The sequence below is a fragment of the Archocentrus centrarchus genome, chromosome 2 (genome assembly GCF_007364275.1).
Source record: "Archocentrus centrarchus isolate MPI-CPG fArcCen1 chromosome 2, fArcCen1, whole genome shotgun sequence".
NCBI lineage: Eukaryota > Metazoa > Chordata > Actinopteri > Cichliformes > Cichlidae > Archocentrus > Archocentrus centrarchus.
In genome coordinates, this window is record NC_044347.1 from 18,547,688 (window position 1) to 18,568,761 (window position 21,074).

The 21,074-nt window shown below is 40.6% G+C and overlaps 2 protein-coding genes across 5 annotated transcripts; one reads left to right on the top strand and one right to left on the bottom strand.

The window, feature by feature from the left end:
- Window positions 1–190: 190 nt before the first annotated feature.
- LOC115797122 (uncharacterized) lies at window positions 191–10,146 on the bottom strand. Of its 3 annotated transcripts, none has more exons than XM_030753612.1 (10): window positions 9,934–10,146; window positions 9,668–9,779; window positions 3,863–4,174; window positions 3,643–3,769; window positions 3,449–3,503; window positions 1,822–3,363; window positions 1,328–1,648; window positions 904–1,021; window positions 535–583; window positions 191–451 (listed from the first exon to the last, which is right to left on the bottom strand). In XM_030753612.1, the coding sequence occupies exons 6-10, from the start codon at window positions 2,117–2,119 to the stop codon at window positions 332–334; spliced, it is 906 nt and encodes a 301-aa protein (XP_030609472.1). In that variant the 5' UTR covers window positions 2,120–3,363; window positions 3,449–3,503; window positions 3,643–3,769; window positions 3,863–4,174; window positions 9,668–9,779; window positions 9,934–10,146; the 3' UTR covers window positions 191–331. The 3 variants fall into 3 exon arrangements, with proteins under 3 accessions (XP_030609472.1, XP_030609466.1, XP_030609481.1); XM_030753606.1 differs by having other exon boundaries at window positions 535–586; XM_030753621.1 differs by lacking the exons at window positions 191–451; window positions 535–583; window positions 904–1,021; ... (1 more) ...; window positions 9,668–9,779; window positions 9,934–10,146 and having other exon boundaries at window positions 2,053–3,363; window positions 3,863–4,317.
- Window positions 10,147–17,969: 7,823 nt separating this feature from the next.
- gemin8 (gem (nuclear organelle) associated protein 8) lies at window positions 17,970–20,197 on the top strand. 2 transcript variants are annotated; one of them, XM_030750866.1, is made up of 4 exons: window positions 17,970–18,038; window positions 18,290–18,354; window positions 18,618–18,960; window positions 19,097–20,194. In XM_030750866.1, the coding sequence occupies exons 2-4, from the start codon at window positions 18,352–18,354 to the stop codon at window positions 19,354–19,356; spliced, it is 606 nt and encodes a 201-aa protein (XP_030606726.1). In that variant the 5' UTR covers window positions 17,970–18,038; window positions 18,290–18,351; the 3' UTR covers window positions 19,357–20,194. The 2 variants fall into 2 exon arrangements, with proteins under 2 accessions (XP_030606726.1, XP_030606735.1); XM_030750875.1 differs by having other exon boundaries at window positions 17,981–18,038; window positions 18,621–18,960; window positions 19,097–20,197.
- Window positions 20,198–21,074: the final 877 nt, after the last annotated feature.

Below are 21,074 nucleotides of genomic sequence, written 5' to 3' on the forward strand. Positions count from 1 at the left end.
GGGTTACAGTCAACTCTCAATGTGCATCGAGACAATTTTAAATAAAACCTTAAGGCATTCTGCAAACTGAATAAGTAATATCAAAAGTCAAAAATATCACCATTTTATTTTTGCTTTATTTTTAAAACACAAAGGTTTACATTAAGTTTAACATTAAACATGAACTTTAAAGCATTTAAATACGTACTCAAACAAATCCCACTACAACTGACTGAAAGTTACTAAAGCAACTCCTGCTTCAGTTTTTATCCACTAGAAAATACATGCATGATGTTATATTATAAAGGCTCAGAAAAAAATCACATAATAATAATAATAATAATAAAATTACTTAATGAGTATAATCTCTTTTCAAACATTTAAATAAATAGTTTACTTGTTGATTTTGGACGTTATATAAAGCCCATTCTTTGTGTGCATGAAGACGCTGTATGGCTCGGTATTCTGTGTGCTGCAAAAGAAAACGTGGAGTTAAAACATATTTCTAAAATAAAGCGAACAGCAGAGAAAAGTGCAGGAGATTGAAGATTTTACCGTGTACAGCTCCGTGTTTTCAAGACTGGATTTTGGCAGCCGTTCTCTTCTGCTGGGAAAACAATAAAAAAACTAAATCTCTATTTGCTTGGCTCATAGATTTTTTTTTTTTTTTAAAGCATTTTTTGTGTAAAACAAACACACTAACACATATAAACTTGTCAGATATACATGGATTTAAAGCAAACAAGCACGAGAAGTAAAAACTTTATGATACGCAGACACCTGTCCTAAAAACTCAAGAAAAGATTAACGCAATTACCTTAAAGATTATGTGATAGAATTTGCATTAGATGCTATTTTTTTTTTTACAGTTGTTGTGCTTTACTAATGATCCTGTTCCTGATCTGTACAATAATAATCTCTCACCTGTGGCATTTTTTGCTGTAGATCAGTCCGAGGCTGACTGCAGAGATGATGATGATGACTGCAGGAACTCCAATGACCACAAAGAAGAAAGAACTGTTGGTGTCTACTTTATCTCCTTCTTCCATGTTATAAAAAAAAAATAGTACAGGTTCTCATTAATTACAAAGTAACATTACAACACCACAAACTCCTAGAGTATCATGTAATGTTACTTGTATAGTGTTGCTATTAAGTGTCTTCTCATATATTTATATGCTGCACATTGGTTTACACAAAAATTTCTCTGTTTAGTTTCCCCCCAAAAAAGTTTGATAACTACAGACGTGTCAGTGTTGATTCATCACAGTGTTAACACTGCAGAAAATAATCACAGGAATACATTAAGGGTCAGTTATGAACTGTATTAAATAAATCCACACTTTACCTTCCACAGTTACATTAAGCAGGAGCTTATATGTTCCTTCATGTTGTACACATTCACAGGTGTAGTTCCCGCTGTCCTCTGCTGTTAAATTGATCAGGTGGAGAAACACAGTCTGATTTTCTTTCATCAGAGTGAACCTGAAGTCACATTCATGAATAAAGTCCTGTCCATGTTGATACAGCAGCTGACACTCTTCTCCTCTGCTGCTCTCTGTGTGAATCTTACACACTATAAGCATGATAACATTCAGCGTCTCGTTGGTGCATATTTGAGTGACATCTGGTTGTTTACTGATGGTTTTCATGAGGAGCTCCTGGAGAACTGCAATACATTAAAATGGAAGTCAGTTCAGTTTGAAACAAAGTTGTTAAGTTAGCGCTTTTGGTACATAACCAACATTTATTGGTGAATACAGGTAATAGATAGATTAACCATACAACAACAACAATGCCGTAAGCTATACTTTATAAATAAAAGCAGCTCTTTTACAATACCTTTGTTGTCCGTACAGAAAGGCAGCAGCAGAACAAACCAAAGTTTCCATCTAATCATACTGGTCAAAACATCTAAACAACTGTTTGCTGCTGGCTGTGTGCACTGTCCTCTGCTGTAGTGTACTGCAGGGTTACGGACATGCACACGCCCTTGTATTTTCTGCAGCAAACTAAACCTCAGATTGTCAGCTTTCACCGGGGTCTGAGCTGGTGCAAAAGGAAGGAAATGCTTTGTATGTATTAAAAGCATTTCCTTCATTTGTGTTTTAAATAATTTTATGATAATCTTAACTATCATAGCTGACCAAATTCAAGAAGAAAACATCTTGATAGAAGACCTAACACTGATAAATGTAACTATTACGTGTGAATGCTCTGTTGTTAAAAAAAGACAATCACATCACAACTCTTACCCCAAAGGCAGACATCTGTCTAAAAATAGAAGCTGATTTATACTTTATTGAACCACTCTGTAGCAAAGAACTAATATGCATGCATGCATGTACAGTAATGCATGTATGCAACAGGCACATCTTGATTTTGCCAAATATTTCAAAGAAGCAGCATGACATGAATCTACACTTGTCACAAACCAGGTAAAATCACACTAATAATTAATGAAACAGCGGTTTGCAAAATAAAATTTTTCAGACCATGATGAGATTCAGCTGCATGAATGACAGATGAAAGATCCCCACATTCACAGCAAGACTTTTGTGTGAGTCGGTTGATTCGGGGGTTCAAAAATAATATGGAAACTATGTATCTGTTAAATATGACTTTAATCGACACAAACAAACAGGAAGCTCCATATTAGTTAGATTTGTTTGAGTTTCATAGTTGTGGAAAGTGGATGTTTTCATATTCCATTTACTTGATGAAGCCTCATAATTCAGACAGCTCCAAAATTATATCAACATATCATTACATAAACTGCAAAAAGAAAAAGAAATTGTTTTTCTTAATAAAAGAAAATGAAAGAAAAAGAAAAGAGCCTCTAGGTGTATTTGCTCCCAGCTGACTGATACATTAGTCCATAAATAACACTTTCTTTCCACCATAAGGACTGATTGACCTTTGCGCACATGCTCAGCGGCTGCACCTTGTATACTGAGTAGTTACCGAGTATTATGTAAATTATGAGTGTCATTGCTATGTGACACCTATTTGAGCAAAGTGAGAGACTCACAACCTGTCCAAGGTGCACCCTGCCTCTGAGAATTATTCATTTTTACCATTTCTAATATCAAATATTGCCAGTTAGTGGTAGTAGTTGAAATATTGATATATCATGTACATAAAAAGTCCATGTGTTAGCTCATTAGTATTATTTCCACCTTAGTCCTTGACAGTTTCATAGATTGCATAACCAGGATTTAAATCATGTTCTTTTCCATCTGGTCCGTCAGTATTAATGTAGATCACTGTGACATCAGAGCTAGTTGGCCTGGAGTCAGCATCATGATGGAGGCGGCCCGAGGAGAGGGTTTGGTAGATGTCACTGGTTGGCCTTTGAAGGCTCATGTAGGGGTCCTCTGCATCCTAAACAACATTTTAGATTATAAAATACCGACATGCTGCCTTTGAACCATTTGAGAAGTATAAAACAGAACTATGTAAAACTCACCAAAGTCTGGAGAGTTTCAGATCTGGTCAAGTTACATGATCCTGATCCGGTTTCTCTGTTAGATTAAAAGCATCAGAGTTTATGAGGGTGAACAGTAAATACCATAAAAAAAATGTCAAGGTTAGATCAACAACTCTGTGTTGTTTTAAAAGAAAGCAAAATCAAAATTTAAATCATGGAGGAAAAGCTTTCACCTGTGAGGAGTTCTCATCAGGATGTGACCACAGATTATCCCAGTCGCAGTGATGAGCGTGGCAGCAGCATAGATGATGATGATGACTGTAGCCATGAACTTCATGCCAGAGAAAGGCCCGTCCTCTGCTAAATATTGCCACAAACAAGATATATATCAGAGGCAATCAACATCATTTTTACAGTAAGTCGTCATTGTTGAAAAATGTAAGACAAACTCACATTCTACAGTGATATCGAGGCTTAAAACCTGAGTTTGTGTTTCATATGAGCATTCACAGGTGTAGTTCCCACTGTCCTCTGCTGTTAAACTGGTCAGGTGCAGAAACACAGTATGATTCACGTTTCTCAGCGAGAACCTGGAGTCGCAGCTGTCCTTGAAAGGCTTGTCTCCCGTGTATACCAGGCAGCAGTCCACCTCTGTGTGTCTCTCTGTACTGATCCAACATTTCACCAGTAAAACGATGGCCGGGTTCTCACTGCTGCACACTGGAGTGATGTCTGGTCCTCTTCCAGTGGTTTTCACAAGAGTCACTGAGTGAAAAGGAAACAGACATTTTAATTGCATCAGCACAAAGAGTGGCGTTTTCTATCATAAAATGATCTTACAGTTAGTTATGAGGTTATGTACCGTACCTCTGCTGTCAGCCCACACACACAGCGGCAGAAGAACAAGCCATCCATGTTTCCATCCATCCATAGAGGCCCAGAGATTTTAAATTGAAGCTCACCTGCTGCTACTGTATGTTCTTTTAATACTCCTGATTAGGGTACGGTATACACTGATGTGAAGTGGATTAAAACAGAAGTGAACCTGACTGCTTCTACTTTCCAGTTAAGATGTATTATCAGTTCCTACATGCATCATATACAGTGATGTGAAAAAGATCATTTTCACAGGACTCTACACAGTCCTACAGCTAAACACACACACACACACACACACACACACACACACACACACACTTTCCATAGGAATTACAAGGGCAGTAGCCACGTACCGCTAATCAATTGATCATCAGCATGTGTGAGCACTTCTATAAAAGCAGAAGCATTCACAGTTTGCTGGTCTGGAGCATTCAGGTGTGTGTTAACACAATGCCACAATCTTCCCAGGCGTGGATGTCCCAATAAGTTCACACGAAGGTCAGACCATGTAATGGTCAAAGAAACTGCAAAAAACCCAAGAGCTACATCTCAGACTCTACAGGCCTCATGTTAAATGTTAAAGCTGATGACAGTACGGCTGCAACTCTGGTAGCAAAGTTTGCAAAGCGCAAACACCTCCGTCAAGCATGGTGGTGGAGGGGTGATGATTTGGGCTTATTTTGCAGCCACAGGATCTCTGCAGTCACCATGATTTCCTCCGTATACCAACGTATCCTATTAGTGGACCTGATTCTGTTGGGGGCTCTTGGCCAGGTCATGTTTGTAAATGAGAACTTGTTCTCAAACATTTTACCTGGAAAAATAAAAGTTAAAAAAATAAATAAATAAAAATCCTAGAGTCAGATATGAGGCCGTCTGTCCAGCAGCTAAAACTTGGCTGGAATCGAGCCGTGCAGCTGGACAATGATGCCCCAAATCCCAAATCACCACAAATCTAGATCTCAACTCGACTGCAATGCTGCACAAACCTCAAGGAAGTGAAGCAATGCTGTAAAGAAGCGTGGGCCAAAATTCCTCCGCAACAATTTGCGAGATGAAGTTCTAGAGAAAACTATTACCAGCGGCTGTTTCCGCTAACAGCGGTTCTTCAAGCCACTGAATCACACGGTGTAGGCGTACAGAGAGGGCTGTGAAACCCTTTCTTTTTTTCACGTGACCATAAACAGTGACGGGCAAAAATAAACTTCTCAAATCTCACTTTCAAGTGCATGAATGCAAGAATGCTTCATGCAGGCTCTTATTTGAGTTTCATGGGAGATGTTGGTGTTTAATTTAGTTTGTGGTTTACTTTTAGTGGCTTTTTTTTTTTTTTTTTTTTCCAAACGCAGAAGCATGTGTGGGAGAAACATCTGACACTGGTCACAATAACAGAACTCACACTTAGTAATGTAAAGGTTAAAAGCAGCTACTTTTAATTTGAAGTGATTCGTAACCGTCATAAGGGTAATTACAGGCCCGATCTTATCACTGCGAAGGGGAGGACCGAGAGGCAGCCAGCACAATGATAGCATGATATGATGATTTAAAGAAAACTATGAGAAATCAGCATTGGTGAAATCCATTATAGGAATTTTGGCTGTTCCCACTTTTTTGACTTTGTGATGAATGCATGCCAGTCTCAGTATGTAACTGCACAGTCAGTGTCGCGCTGATCGCACATCATCGTCTCTCCTGGCTTAAAGGTTTTGATATATGTCGAAACTTTGATCTCTCTTTCTTCTGTTTATTTCCTGCTTCAGCTGGGCAGTCACCATAGTGATGGCTGCGTTTGTCACCACGCTGCTGTTGTCAGCACCGGGCTGACAGCGCGCCGAGGTCATCGTCTGGTAGAGCTCACTTGGTGGCTGACCAAGGCTCGTGTATGTAGCGTCTTGATTGGCTTTATCCTGTAAAAACACCAAAATCTGCCATCAAACAGCGTCTCCCAGTCATGAAAGGCTGTTGTACTAATAAGAAAGCTTTGTGGGTCGGCTCTGATCACCAAACCCGCGATGGTGCTGCTGCCTCCTTGTGTTTTTAGCCAGCTGCACTATAAGCAGATGTTTCATGCACTATAATGGCCGCTTCCCAACTTTTTTTTCAACTTCTACTGGATTAAAAATGGTTTAAAGGTGGGATTTGGGAAGTAATTGCAAAGAGCATAATCAGCTTAAATTCAAACTGATGGCTGTCACCTTTGGCCTGTGTGCAGGCAGGACCCTTTCTTTTATTTTATGAGCGAGTGTCTCAGGAGTCATGCAGGCTACAGCACAACAATAAAAATATAAGCTTTAAGTATTTCATATTAAGAAGGCAGTCAGATTTAACAGCTCTGAATCTTTTTGGCCCAGATTGAGTTGGATTTAAGTGTTTTTCTGCCTTCTCCCCTCTATTAGCTCATTCGTGTTTCAGCATTTCATTTTTTGTAATGGTTGTTGTTGATTTCCTGTTTTACTTTGATAGTTGTCGCTCGTGTCTTGTTCTGAATTATACTTCCTTTCCTTGTTTTTTTGTCAAGATTAGTTCAGCTGTGTGTGTGTGTGTGTGTGTGTGTGTGTGTGTGTGTGTGTGTGTGTGTGTGTGTGTGTGTGTGTGTGTGTGTGTGTGTGTGTGTGTGTCTTTTGTTGGATTGTCTGGTTTCACTGTTGTGTCCTTTATGTGAGTCTTCCTCATCATCCTCATGTCTTATTCACCCTTTTGTTGCCTTTATATGGACATCACCTCCGCCTGTTCCGCTCTGCGCTTTCAGCTGCATTGTGTCCGCCTTTAAGCCAAATTGTGACATATGGAACGTTTGAAAGGTTAATAAGTCCTTCATAAAGGTTTCCATGTAAGGCTGTGGGATATAAAGGCTTATCAATAAATTACTCTGCAAAATTAACTCACAGCCTACTGCAGATGGTGTTAGGGAACCTGAGTCATACTGAAAGTCTGAGCCCTTTGCGTCACCAAAGTTCCCCTAATCTCTCTCTCACAACTGACCCTCAAAGGGATTTGAGAAAAATCCCTTTGCCTCAAAATGTGTGTCTAACATGCATGTTTCAAAAGACATGTTTGTTTGTCCTTAGTAGGATCCTCCAAAGCATTATACAGCATTCCAAACCTTAACGCTGGCAGTCTAGCTGTGAGAGGCAGTTTGTTTGAGGGTGCCATACGTTATGGTTTTGGCATCTAAACAACACTCATGCAGTTTAACCGCTTTATGAAAACTGTACGGGGTTTTTTGAGACACCGTCTCTCTGAACGAGTACAGTATTGTAGGTGAGAACTTCACAAGTGCCAGCTGTCAAGCATGTGTGATGACTTTCAAGTAAGTGTATTCTCGTACACTTCTTAACTGGTTATTTTCTAACTTATCCAGAATGTATCCCTCTAATGTGGCCAAGTTTATCATGTTACTTTGGATAAGACAGCTAGCTAGATGTCTAAATGTAAAGTTTATAAAACTGCACACATTAAATTAGATTCTTACTGAGTTATAAAAGCTTAAACAGCATCATAAAGAACAGGGGTATGCACTTACTAATGATGTGCTTGGCCCTGTCCTTGTAGGGCATCTGAGAACAAAAGGGAGCGTTAGATCACTACAGTACCATTAAAAAGTATTTGCTCCCTTACTAATTTTCATATTAGACAAAGACAACCTGAGTAAATGCAGGTTTTAAATGATAATTTTCATTTATTAAGGGAAAAAATTATCCAAACCTACCTGCACTGTGTGGAAAAGTAATTGCCCCTTAAATTGGTTGTGTCACTCTCGGCAGCAAGAACTGCAATCAACTGTTTGACAAAACTGGCAATGAGTCTGTGGAGGAATTTTTCTCTTCTTTGCAGAATTGTTTTAATTCAGCCACATTGGAGAGTTTTCAAGCATCAACGACCTGTTTAAGGTCACGCCAAATAATCTCACTCGGCTTTAACTCCAGACTTTGATTCGGCCACTTCAAAACATTCATTTTGTTTTGTTTTGGAGTTTTTTGTTTTTTGGGTTTTTTTTTTTTCTTTGTGCCATTCAGAGGTGGACTTGCTGGTGTGTTGTGGGTCATTATCCTGCTGTATAATCCAAGTGCTCTTGAGCGTCAGGGTACAAACTGATGGCCGGACATTCTCCTTCAGGATTTTCTATAATTCAATTACAGCAAGTCATCATGAAGCAGCAAAGCAGCTGCAGACCATCACACTACCACCACCATGTTTGACTGTTGGTCTGATGTTCTTTTTATGAAATGCTGTGTTAGTTTATGCAGATGTAACGGGACTCAAACCTTCCAAAAAGTTCAGCTTTTGTCTCATCAGTCCACTGAATATTTTCCCAAAAGTCTTGGGGATCATCAGGATGTTTTTTTGGCAAATATGAGTCAAGCCTTTTTTGGTCAGCAGTGGTTTTCAACTTGGAACTCTCCCATGGATGCCATCTTTGTCCAGTCTCTTTCTTATTGTTGAATCATGAACTCTGACCTTAACTGAGTCAAGTGAGGCCTGCAGTTCTTTAGAAGTTGTTCTGGGCCTTTCTGTGACCTCCTGGATGTTTAGTCGATGACCTCTTGGAGTGACTCCTAGGAAGAAATGGAGAACACTGTTCCAAGTGTTCTCCATTTGTGGATGATGGCTCTCACTGTGGTTCTCTGGAGTCCCAAAGCCTTAGAAATGGCTTTGTAACTCTGTCAGTGACTTTGTTTCTCAGCTGTTCCTGAGTTTCTTTAGATCGTGGCATGATCTGATGCTTTCTGAGATCTTTTAGCCAAATTGTCAGCCAGGTTCTATTTAAGGGATTTCTTGAGTCAACAGGTCTGGAGCTTTCCTAAAAGATGCTGTAAATCACAGTTAACTCATGATTTAACAATTACTTTTTCACACAGGGTCAGGTAAGGTTGGACAGCTTTTTTTTTATTTAAAAACTACGTTTTGATTTGCTTTGTTTATACTTGTCTAATGTATTTGTTTGACAATTTGAATTATTTAAGTGTGACAAATGCGGATGGGGGGGTCAGGAAAAGGGCAAATACTTTTCACAGTGAAGCATCAGAACTAAAAGTACCATCAGCAACAGCTGATGTAGCAGCATACTCATATTTTTATAGCTTAGATCATTTTAACATTTAAAACTAATCATCTGGGGTTCATCCATTTACCCATCAATTCATTAGAGTCCTGCAGGATGGTTGGCCTGACCTAAGATAGACCCTGGACAGGTCACACCTCAATTACATACACTTTGATTGAAATTAATCACAAGCACAATTGCATCCTCCTTAAAAACCTTACAAGAGACGTGTTTATGAAAAAAACTTTCATTATGGATGTGAAATTTATCCTAAATTACTGGATTTATCTCAAACTTAAACACAAACTGCTCAAGTACAAGGAACAAAAGTTCACCTGCAAAGATTTTTTCTCAGGATAAGTCCAAGGACAGCTACAATGATGAATCCAGTACAGATACTAATCAGAGCGATAGACATCAGCGCTCTCACAGGAGAGGTGGGAGCCTCTGTAATATATGACAAAAGAAAAGTTAGAAAATCTTGAAAAAATAAAATACAAATATCAAGGGTCAGAATAAAGCAAACACACACCTTCCTCGGAGATAAAAAGATGGAGAATATCTGTTCTGCTACCATGCCAACACTCACAGGTGTACTTACCACTGTCCTCTGCTGTTAAATTGATTAGCTGGAGAAAAACCCTCTGCTTTTCTTTTATCAGTGTGAACCTGGAGTCGCATTCATGCTCAAAGTCCCGTCCATGCTGATACTGCAGATGACATCCTCTGCTCCCCTTTGTCTTGATCTTGCATACTATCGAAGTGATTTTGTCCAGTGTGGCATTGGAGCAAAGTGGGGTAACATCTTTGTCTTTCCCAGTGGCTCTCACAGTCATCTCTGCAATTAAAGAAAATGTTATGAAGTTTGGAGCAGCTTAGTTGCTCTGACTGTCTAGAAAAAAATGAGTAAAAGACCACTTTAAGCACAATAGATCAGCAGTATAATGTACTTGTTCTCTACCAGGCTTCAAAACTGGAATTGCATGAATGCTTCTATACAGTACCTTCAGTGTCAAGACTCAAAGGCAGAGGCAGAAACACAGCAAACCATAAAGTCCACTGATCCATGACTGCAGAAATGTCCAAACAACAGAAAACTGCTCGGAAAGTCAGAAATCAACAAGTTATGCCGAGAGGAATCGGACGAATGTCGATGCACTCGTTTGGCAAACTTATCCTCAAACCGCAGTCTGTATGAGCTGAAGTGTCCAGAGAGGGAAGTGCAACATGCCACTGCTTCTAATTTTCAGGTAACTCCACGAATGACTGAACTGGTTTCAATGAAAATTGAAAACTTTTAGTCAAAAGAGTGTTAAAGCACATTGTTTACAGTGTTTATGCTCCACCTTTCAGTTCTAGGGTTTTACTTATAAAGGCATCAAAAAAAAGAAATCAGGTACTTCCCAGATTCTAACATTAAGTAATGCAAACTCAGATTCAATAAGGCAACTTTCATCAGCACATGTTTGATTTGGCAGCTTTTTATGCAGGATGTCCCTCCTGGGGCTATCCCAAATGGATTTGTGTCTCCTTCAGGAATCAAACTGAGAATCGTATAAACTGACATATTACACCATACCATCTAATTTCTTTAACATAAATGTAGCCAAAATGCAGAATGAGTACTGCTTCCACAGGATTTAGGAGAGCAGCAGCCAGCTTCTGCCAGTCAAACAGACTTGATTAACCGATCATCAGCGAGTGTCAGTGGCTGTATAAAAGCAGACGCTTTGGGAGTTTGCTGGTCTGGAGCATTCAGGTGTATGTTAACGCAAAACTTTCCCTGGAGTGGATGTCCCAGCAGAATCACACAAAAGGTCAGAGAGAACAACAAAACAAAAACAAGAGCTACATCTCAGACTCTACAGGCCTCAATTAGCATGTTAAATGTTAAAAAGCCTGAACAAGTTTGGAAGGGCTGCCAGCAGAAAGCCTCTTCTCTCTAAAATGAACACAGCAGCACAGATTAAGTTTGCAGAGTTGAACCTGAACCATTCACAGGCCTTCTGGAACAATGTTCATGACCACAGTGAAGATTTTTAACCATAATGTGTCACATTTAGCAAAACCAAACACCTCATACCAACTCTCGGGCACAGCGATGGAGGGGTGATGATTTGGGCACCTTGCAGTTACTGAGTCGACCATGAACGCCTCTGTATACCAAAGTATTCTAGAGTCAGTTGTGAGTCTGTCTGTTTGATAGCTAAAATTGAGTCATGCAGCAGGACGGTAATGACGGCAGGACGGCAAATCTCCAGCAGAACAAAAAAGAAACAAATGGCGGTGTTCCAAAGTCCAGGCCTCTAATCTAACATGTGACATGCACAGATAGATGTTAAAGTTTAGTTCCTCAGCCAGAAGCAGACAGTTTATAACTGAAACCGCAACAGAGACAGGTAAACAGACAGAAATGTAAAAATAGACACCAGACAGAACGGTGCTGTTGTCGGCTTCTGTGTAGAGCGCTCAAGAAGATGAGAAAGGCCGTTACTGCGGTAAAAGTGCATCTGGTGACATGGTTGAATGATATGGTCAAGTAGTGAACAAACGAAACTAGGTCAGCGTTTTGAACGCCTCAGTCGTAAGACACATATGACAGCCGAGAGCACAGCCATCCACCGTGGCAGCTCACTCTCTGAGTCGTATTTACTATAAAGGGAACAGTACTGAGTTTCATATATAATCATTTTGTTTTCTTTGTTCTTTTTAAACATACTTGTGGTGCAGTAAAAATCAGCATGATGGATGTTTACTTTGATTACACAAACATTACGTAGGAGCAGGTCGTGGATAACAGGACATGAGTAACCTGAGCTTATTAGACGCAAACTATAATGTGATATTTAGAGTCCCCATATACCAGTATGATTTCCTAAATGTTTCCAATGCAAACAAAGGACGGAGAATTTTAATAATAATAATAATGCATTAGTCTTATATAGCACTTTTCTAGACACTCAAAGACCCTTTACAATTTCATGCACTATTCATTCACACCTCAATCATACCTGGTGTTGGTAAGCTACTAATGTAGCCACAGCTGCCCTGGGGCACATTCACATTCAATTTTAAGCAGAGATTTAAAGACCAAAGACGTTTTATGAAAGATTTACCTTACTTGACCTTGAAGGAGAGGTCAGAGGTCAAATATGACATGTTATTTTAAATCTTTATATGGTATTTTTTATGTTGACAACACACACCACACTTGTAACAATCATAGTTTCTAAGTTATTAGGCTTTTTTGTCAATATTTGACCAATAAATCATTAAGTTGACCTTGAAGCTCTTGGTGGATGTGAGCCACATTTTAATGGATAGTTAACATGACCCCATTCTACACCCCTACAAGTGGCTGTCTGGTGACATGTGTTGCTGAGGATCCTTAAGGTTTCTCCTCCTCTCCAGCATCCATCCCTCCATTCATCCATTTTCTTCTACTTACCTGTTGCCGGGTCATGGGGGCAGCAGCCTAAGCAGAGAAGCCCAGACCTCCCTCTCCCCAGCCACCTTCTCCAGCTTCTCCAGAGGAAAACCGAGGCCTTCCCAGGCCAGCCGAGAGATATAATCTCTCTAGTGTGTTCTGGTTCTGTCCCGTGGCCTCTTCCTGGTAGGACATGCCTGGAACACCTCACCCAAGAGGCTGGTCTAGAAAAAAATCTCTCCCTCATCAAATATTTAGAATGAGATCTATGTGACAGTCTCGTATTCTAACAGGCAAGGTGTGAAAAAAATCAGAAAGGGGTGTTTTAATTTTAATTTTAATTAAACTCATTCAGTTTAGTGCAATATAGCACCAAATGACAACAGCAGTCACCTAAAGGTGCTTTATATTGTAAAGAAAAGACTGCGCAATAATACAGAGAAAACCCCAACAATCATACGGCCCCCTTTTTCTTCCCTAGTAGGAAGGAAAAACTCCCATTTAACAGTAAGAAACCTCCGTTAATATTTAATGTGGTCCCTTCATTATGTATGCCTTGCTAGTTCTGGGTTGGACCTACTTGTGCCCTCAGAACTATCTTGATTCTTCATGACACAGATGCAACAAGGTGCTGGAAACATTCCTCAGAGATTTTGATCCATATTGACATGACGGCATCACACAGCTGCTGCAGGTTTATCTGCTGCGTATCCGTGATGTGAATCTCCAGTTCCACCACATCCCAAAGGTGCTCGATTGGATTGAGATCTGGTAACTCTGGAGGCCATTTGCGTACAGAGAACTCACTCATCAGACAAGCCAAAGGTTTACAAATCTTCTATTGTCCAATTTTGGTGAGCCTGAATGAATTATAGCCTCTGTTTCTTGTTTGTAGATAACAGGAGGGGTAACCGGTGCGGTCTTCTGCACTTCAAAGTCACTTAAATCACCTTTTTACTCCATTCTGGTGTTCACTTTGAACGTCAGCAGGTAGTCTTGGACTGCATGTCTACGTGCTTAAATGCACTGAGCTGCTCCCATGTGATTAGCTGATTAGAGATTTGCATAAATGAGCAGTGGAATAGGCGTGCCTAATAAAGGTAGAAGCAGCATGGACTGCAGGCTATAGCCAGGGATTCATGATTTGTGCAATAAATGATGGACAAGTTCTGATGCATCTTTTCACGTAGACATCAGAAGAGCTGCACCATCAGTTGCAAGCATTACAAGTCTTTTTAACAGGATGCAACAGATAGCACCCCGATGCAAGACCCCCCCCCCCCCCCCCCCACACACACACACACACACACAGTATCATTTCACACAGGCACTGGCAATGAAAGTCCTATAGACTGTTTCAGTCCTACAGAGTGTTTCAAGATGCAAAATACTTTAGCAGCAACAAAGCTATGTGCACACAAGCTGGGGGGGAGGCGGGGGTGCAATACTCCAAAACACACACGACTTACAAGAAATTGAAGAAAGCTTAAAAACCACAGCTTCGGGAACCTCTCAGAGTTTCACGTCTGGGTTTTTGTGGCCTCCTCTCTGAGCTCTTCACTCCTGTTCGCTAGCAATGCTGGTTAGATCGTTGTCAGATACTGGCTTTGAATTTATCATCTGAGCCGGAAAAAAAAAAAGCGCAAAATCAGTTATCAGAGATGCTCGATGACCAGATTCACCCTTGATCTACAGATTGTTGTGGCTTTCAATGGCTTACACAAAGTAGAATTGTCTCTGAGACCTGCCAGCATCACAGGTATGACCTATTTTTTATTTTTCCCAGCACCCAAAATTGCTCTTCTGAAATAAAAAATACTCCAGATATCAATACATGAATCACTTATCACTGGTCTATAATAAACTTCTCATTAATTGTGTGCTTTTTCACACTTTGTGGCACACTGTTACACTCACGCGAAACACTGTGACACAACGGGTAGAAGGAGGTGAAATTTGTGTTCCTTCTTTCACTGTCTTCTCTCATTACCAATCATATTTCGTCCACAGTGAGTGAGTTTATTTCTATTAAAACACATAATGAAATATCCAGTGAAAGAGCCGATTTCAAGTGTGCACCGTTCACTACACTCTTAATGGACAGCACTGAGTCAGAAACATACTGTACAGAGTGATCAGGGCTGATATTCCAGAAGCACTCACGACACACTTCATAAAATTCAGATCCTGTGCCTATTTTTGTGTTATGCTTACAGTTTTAACACATTCATTTGAACAATGCTAAAAAGACACATCTGTCTTTTTGCATTTCCTCTGAAAGCTTTGAAGCCCGAAGCCAATGCATGACCCAGTTATAGTGTCAGACATCCCACAGCACTCAAACACTCTGCACCGCTCTTTGGTTTTTACACCTCCCTTACTAAAACATGACAAAGTCCTCGCTCATTTAATGTGACATTTCGGATTTTGACAACTCTCGCAATCAAATCTCGGCATCCAGATCATCTTCAGAACAAGTTCGTTCAAATTAGTCAAAAGTGGTTCCCGTGGCTGCATCCACGATCAGGCGTGTCGTTTGGAAAAAGGTGCACAAGGTCCAAATAGTTCTGATAAATAAGTTAAGCTTTGGAAATAAGTAAATCTGTGTTTCAAAATAAAAGCATTATTCTGTATTATTATTTATGACCACACTATTACATAATATGTGCTCAATTATAATGCAGTGCTAATAAAGAAACTGGCTCAATCTTAGTAGCAGCCCAGCTGCCTCCAAAAGCAGGTCAGTCCCAATGGACTCAAGTTAAATGCTCCACCACACACCATTAAAAAGCATGCTACAGCCTTGGATTTTCCTGAGACAGTAATTATTGGAGCTGCACCTGCAGAGTTTCTAAATGTAGCTTGCTAACGAAGGTAGCAGCTCTTAGCTGACAGCTCATCACTCCACCCTTTCAACCTTTGCCTCACTATGGCAGCGGAAACAATCCACTCTGATTAATTTTAAACTTGGGATGCAATTAAAATCCTAAGCATCTACACAAGTGATCACAGCTGGCCCCTAGGCACAAGCAGACTGAGAGCAGATGAAATGTGACACTAGGCAGGTTCATAAATCTATATTTCTTTCTGCATGAATAGCAGTGAATAGTAGAAATTTAAATATTTTTGATACATTTCTTAACAGACTGACAACTTCACGCTACTGGTTTGATCATTTTCGCTGTCAGATCCACGGTTGTATTCATGCACGCTTGCATTTGCAAGTAGATCGCAAAAAAGTATGTCTCAAAAAAAGATCCGCCTCTGTGAGGCTGACAGAGGAGGAAAAAAAGCAGCAGGATAAAGGGATGTTTCCATGAATAATTACATATTAGTTATTTATCATTAACAATAATGACGTTAGTGAAACAGAAGTGTCAAACGAACCTTAGATGATGTATGGAAACCTGCAGTTAATTAGTTTCTATTTAATTCACTCAGTATTGTCTGTTTTTACATTTATGTATTTCCAGCATAGTCAGCCGGGATGATGGCTGTGTTAGACGGACAGTGAGCAAGTATGGACCATTCATATAGTTAATGTTGTCCATCTGTGTTTGGATCCCATGCAGTCCTACAAATTCCCAACTGCACATTGCTGGATGACAGTAAGTGGTTGCCAAGTCCACTGTGGAGGCAGTGTTGGCGTGTTGGTCACATGCTGATTGGTTGAAAGGTGGGCTAGAGTAGGGATGGGAGCAGAGTTCACCAAGAATGGGAGAAAGAAAGACCAAAAACTACAGCATTTTCAATCTCATATTGTGCCCCATTGAAACACAATATGAGATGCTATTTTCTCCTCACCTACCCCATTGTGTTTGCTTTGTTTCCATCTTTTAAACGGCAGCACCTCTGACAGCAGCAAGGCTGCAGAACACTTATCTCCCATGTTTGTTTGATTGTCTGTCTTTTGGATGGGTGTTCTGGAACTCCATTTCGTTATATGTTTGACATGTAATGACAATAAATTGATTCTGATTCTGATTCTGATTCTGAACAGTACATGCAGGAGCTGCAGTGGACACGTTTCATTGTTTTAATTCTCAGTTTCACTTCAGCTCTTTGTATGTGAGAACTTCACTCTTCTCTGTGACTGACAGACTGACAACAGCACAAGCAAGTGTTGCCCACAGACCAGTTACAGACCAGCATGTGCTTTTGGCACTACCCCTATTCAGCAAAAAACTCTCTCTGAAGGTCTATCCACTGATTTTTTTAAGATGAGGGGTTAGATTCTCTTGAAGCCCATGGGTCTTAGGTGAGGGCCCAGACTTTAGCAATTCAACCAAAATTCATAAATATTGTGATAAATTGTATTCACTTTTTTAAAAAGACAGATTATTTTTTATTTCCTTCCTCACAGTACCATATTTTAGGCAATGCAACCTGAAGTCCACAAAAATCAACAAAAGTTTTTAGAAAGCCTCTAAATGATTTGTCTTGTTTGTCTTATTTAATTTGTGATGTAACACCTCAGAGGTTAAAATGTGCTGTAATAGTATCAAGTGAATATATATATATATATATATATATATATATATATTATATATATATATATATATATATATATATATCTATATATATATAGATAGATAGTAGATAGATAGATAGAATAGCTAGATCGCTAGCTCGATCGATAGCTCGCTCGATCTCGTAATCCTCGATCTCTATCTCTATGTCTCTCTATATCGCTCTCATCTACGCTTACTCTCTCTTCTATATATCTCTCTCTCTCTCTCTCTCTCGCTCGCTCTATCGCTCGCTCTCTCTCTCTCTCTCGCTCTGCTCTCATCTCCTCGCTCGATCGCTCGCTCGCTCGCTCTCTATCTCGCTCGCTCGCTCGCTCTCTCTCTCTCGCTCGCTCGCTCGCTCGCTCGCTTCTCTCGCTCCGCTCTCTCTCTCTCTTCTCTCTCTCTCTCGCTCGCTCTCTCTCTCTCCTATATAGATAGATATATCTATCTATATATTATATATATATATAGACACACACACAAAAGCATCTCTGTCTTTAAAACTGGCAACCAAAGGCCACTGCAATAAAGCTGATATCATTTATTATAACTAGGAAAATAGCAGAGCTGCATAAATTCAGTCTCTCTGCAGTGGCCATTTTTTTTTTTTTTTTAATCAGGCCAACTGATTATTTTTCTGCATGTTTGCGCAGGATCCACTGGGTGGCGCCAAATAGCCAGCAGTTATTTTAGCTGTGGCTCAAGGGCTGCTGGGAAATTTTGTCCGAGGAAGTGTGATCCTCCGCTACACAAGTTAACGCCACACAGGTAAATGTGTCATAACTGGAGGCATTTCACGGGTCAAACCTTAATACATAAACATATTAACGGTGTGAATAGTCGGAGCGCGTTAGGGTGCAGCTGCATGAAAAGCTGCATGAAAAGTGTGACGTCCATTTTTGTTTGCGTGGCCTCGCTAACACGCAGCGTGTTTTTTGGAGAGTTTCTGACAAAGACGGACAGTATTTAATTTGCTCCCTGTTTGGTAGTTTACCTCTGTCTTTGTCCATGCATTGCAGGCTTGCCGATGGCCCAACATTAACAAAGAGTAACATCTAGTAAGCTGCAGTTATCGCCAGCCATGGTAAGTAAACTCAGAGGGTAATGCCTTTATTTTGTAGGATCACGCCTGTTATTTTATCCTCAGCTGGCAAAGTGAAACCTGTAAGGACCCAGGGTAAATGTGGGTGATGTCCAGAGTTGTGTGTGTGCATTTTTTAGTTCTTGTACTGGCAGCTTTGTCAGCATGAGAAGACTCTAGTATACTTTTTTTAATGTAAAGCAGCAGGTTTGTCTTGGGAAAATCATCAATAACCTGATCAAACCTGTGCTGACCCTTCTCATTAGCAGGAGGACATCAGCACTGTGATGTCCTGGTTTTCCAGCCCAGTGTACAACCGCTACTGGCAACACTACCAGCAGGCCATGGCGTGGCACCAGAGGCACAGACGTGCCTACAGAAAGGCCTTGGAGGCCGCCTATGGCCCAGGCTACTGCCAGGAGTGGGGACCCGGCAATCAGCGGCGCTACGCAGACTGGTTCTCCAGAGAGAGCCACAGCGAAGATGAAGAGGATGGCACAGAGGAAAGCAGCTTGGAAAGTGAGATTGAGTGTGATGTCAGCAACATGGAGATCACTGAGGAGCTGCGGCAGTACTTCGCCCAGACAGAGAGACACAGAGAGGAGCTCAGTAAGTAAACAAAGGGGAGTGGGTGCTCTAGTCTTTTTTTTTTTTTTATTAAAACTAGTGTCTCCAGATGTTTAGTCTAAGGTGAAGATCCTGTCTGATATGGGTCTAAAAATAGTCTGGGATGTCATCCTTGCAGGGAAGCAGCAGCAGATGGAGGCCGAGCAGCTGGACAGCTACGTGCCGGCTGACCAGGACCTGCACAGCGTCTCCTTGCGAAGCAGCGTCGCCCCTCCCCCCGAGCGACCCGGCGAGAGACGCACTGCAGAGATGAAGAAGCTGTACGGCGAGGACGCGGCCAAGATCATGGCCATGGAGGCGGCGATGCAGCTCACTTTCGAAAGAAACTGTGACCGCAAGCAGCCCAAATACTGGCCCGTCATCCCGCTGAAACTGTGATATCTGCAGCCAGAGGAAGGAGACCCCCCCACCCCCCGGATCTCTCAGGGAGATGGCCATGAGAGCTGCTGGTGCAGAAGTAATGGTGTAGGAGGTTAGAAGTTATTTTAAGTAAAGAAAAACTTGCATAAATTAGCCGAGCTTCTGCTTGGCCAAACGTGAACGTCACTGACCCGTCAGCTGCTGCTCCAGACAAAAACTTCCGGTTGCAGTAATTCATGTAACACTGCGTCCGCTCGAGGTTTATACTTGTGCATAAATTGCTTTTAATTTATCGCATTAAACGCCGGCGCTCAGACCTGCAAAATATTCTGCAGCGAGGCTTCGAAAACGCAGGAAGAAATGTCAGCTGAGGGTCAGAGTTACAGTAAATCTGCCTCCACAGGTGACGCAGATGTATTCAAACACACCGCGCCTGTGTGTTTCCTCCTAATCTGTTTTTGTTTACCCTCCAGCTCAGTGATGTTTCATGCTGCAGTAGCTCCTCTTATGCCTGTCAACTTAGTTTAACCACAAAAAAAACATTGCCCCCCCCCCCCTGTTCTCCCTCCCTCTGTTGAGATTTCGGAGCGTTCCTGCTTGGCTGCCTCTGATATTCCTGCACAACATGAGTGATTTGTTGTTGGTACTTCTAAAGTGCGGGTCTCCGATTCTGACATTTCACTGGGTTCAAAGCCGTTTGTGTGCTTTCTCGGGGGGGGGGGGCTACTCAGTTTTATCTTGTTTGTGTTTGCACAGTGCTCCATTTTTTTCCCTTTTTTAACCAGAGGATGTGTATTTTATATGAATTCTGTTTGTAATAAAATGTTTTATGTCCAGATCAAACTTCCTTTTCCCGGTGGTGATTTTTTAGTGGCATCGTTGAGCGATGGAAATCTGATTATATAACTGCTTTTCAGCACATTTCTATACACACAAAAACTGGGCCGAGGGGAATTTAAATTCAAGACTTGTATCTCATTTAAAAGTTAATTAGACTTTGGGGTGTTTTAATGCAAAATAATGTAAAGCTTTTTCCTGTCAAACAGCCAAACTTGTGGCTTATTCTGAATTTTGGGGGAGTTCATCTAAATGCATTTTTATTTATTTTTTATTAAATGTTATTTCATCATTTTATTAAATAAAATGCACGCTTTTTGTGTTTAACTTTAAAAAGGAAATGGAAATATGACGGCCGCACTGCGCTCATCTGCTCTGAAGGGCGTAGCTTTCAGTAGTTTACATGTTTAGTATTTTAGTCCTCTGATTATCCTCTGCAGGGTCATGAGATAAATTTTAAGTGAAAATTTAAGGGAAAAAGTTCTTACTTCTTGGGCTTTTCTCTAATCTTTTTGTGAAATACTGGACACTCTTTTTTTTTTCCCCTCTCTGAGGTTCTGAAGAGCTTTTAAAATTAGACCATGCAAGAAGTTCATTGTATGCTGGGAGTTAATATTGGAAGACGCTACCTAAAAACTACTTTAACGATCATGTATTTAGAGCATCTTTAGCTTTCAGATAAAGCTAGCTATTGCTGTGGTCAGAAGTTAACGTCCACTCATCATGGGCATGAATCTCGTGGTCATTATGGGCTTTTAATTATTTATTTGAACTGTTCCTTTTCCAGGGTGGAGCGATTTTACAGCATCCATCTTTAATGACTTTAAAAACAAGAATTGGGTGAATCTGAATTTAGTTTGGATTTTCTCTCATCCACACACACACAGTCAAAAGCATAC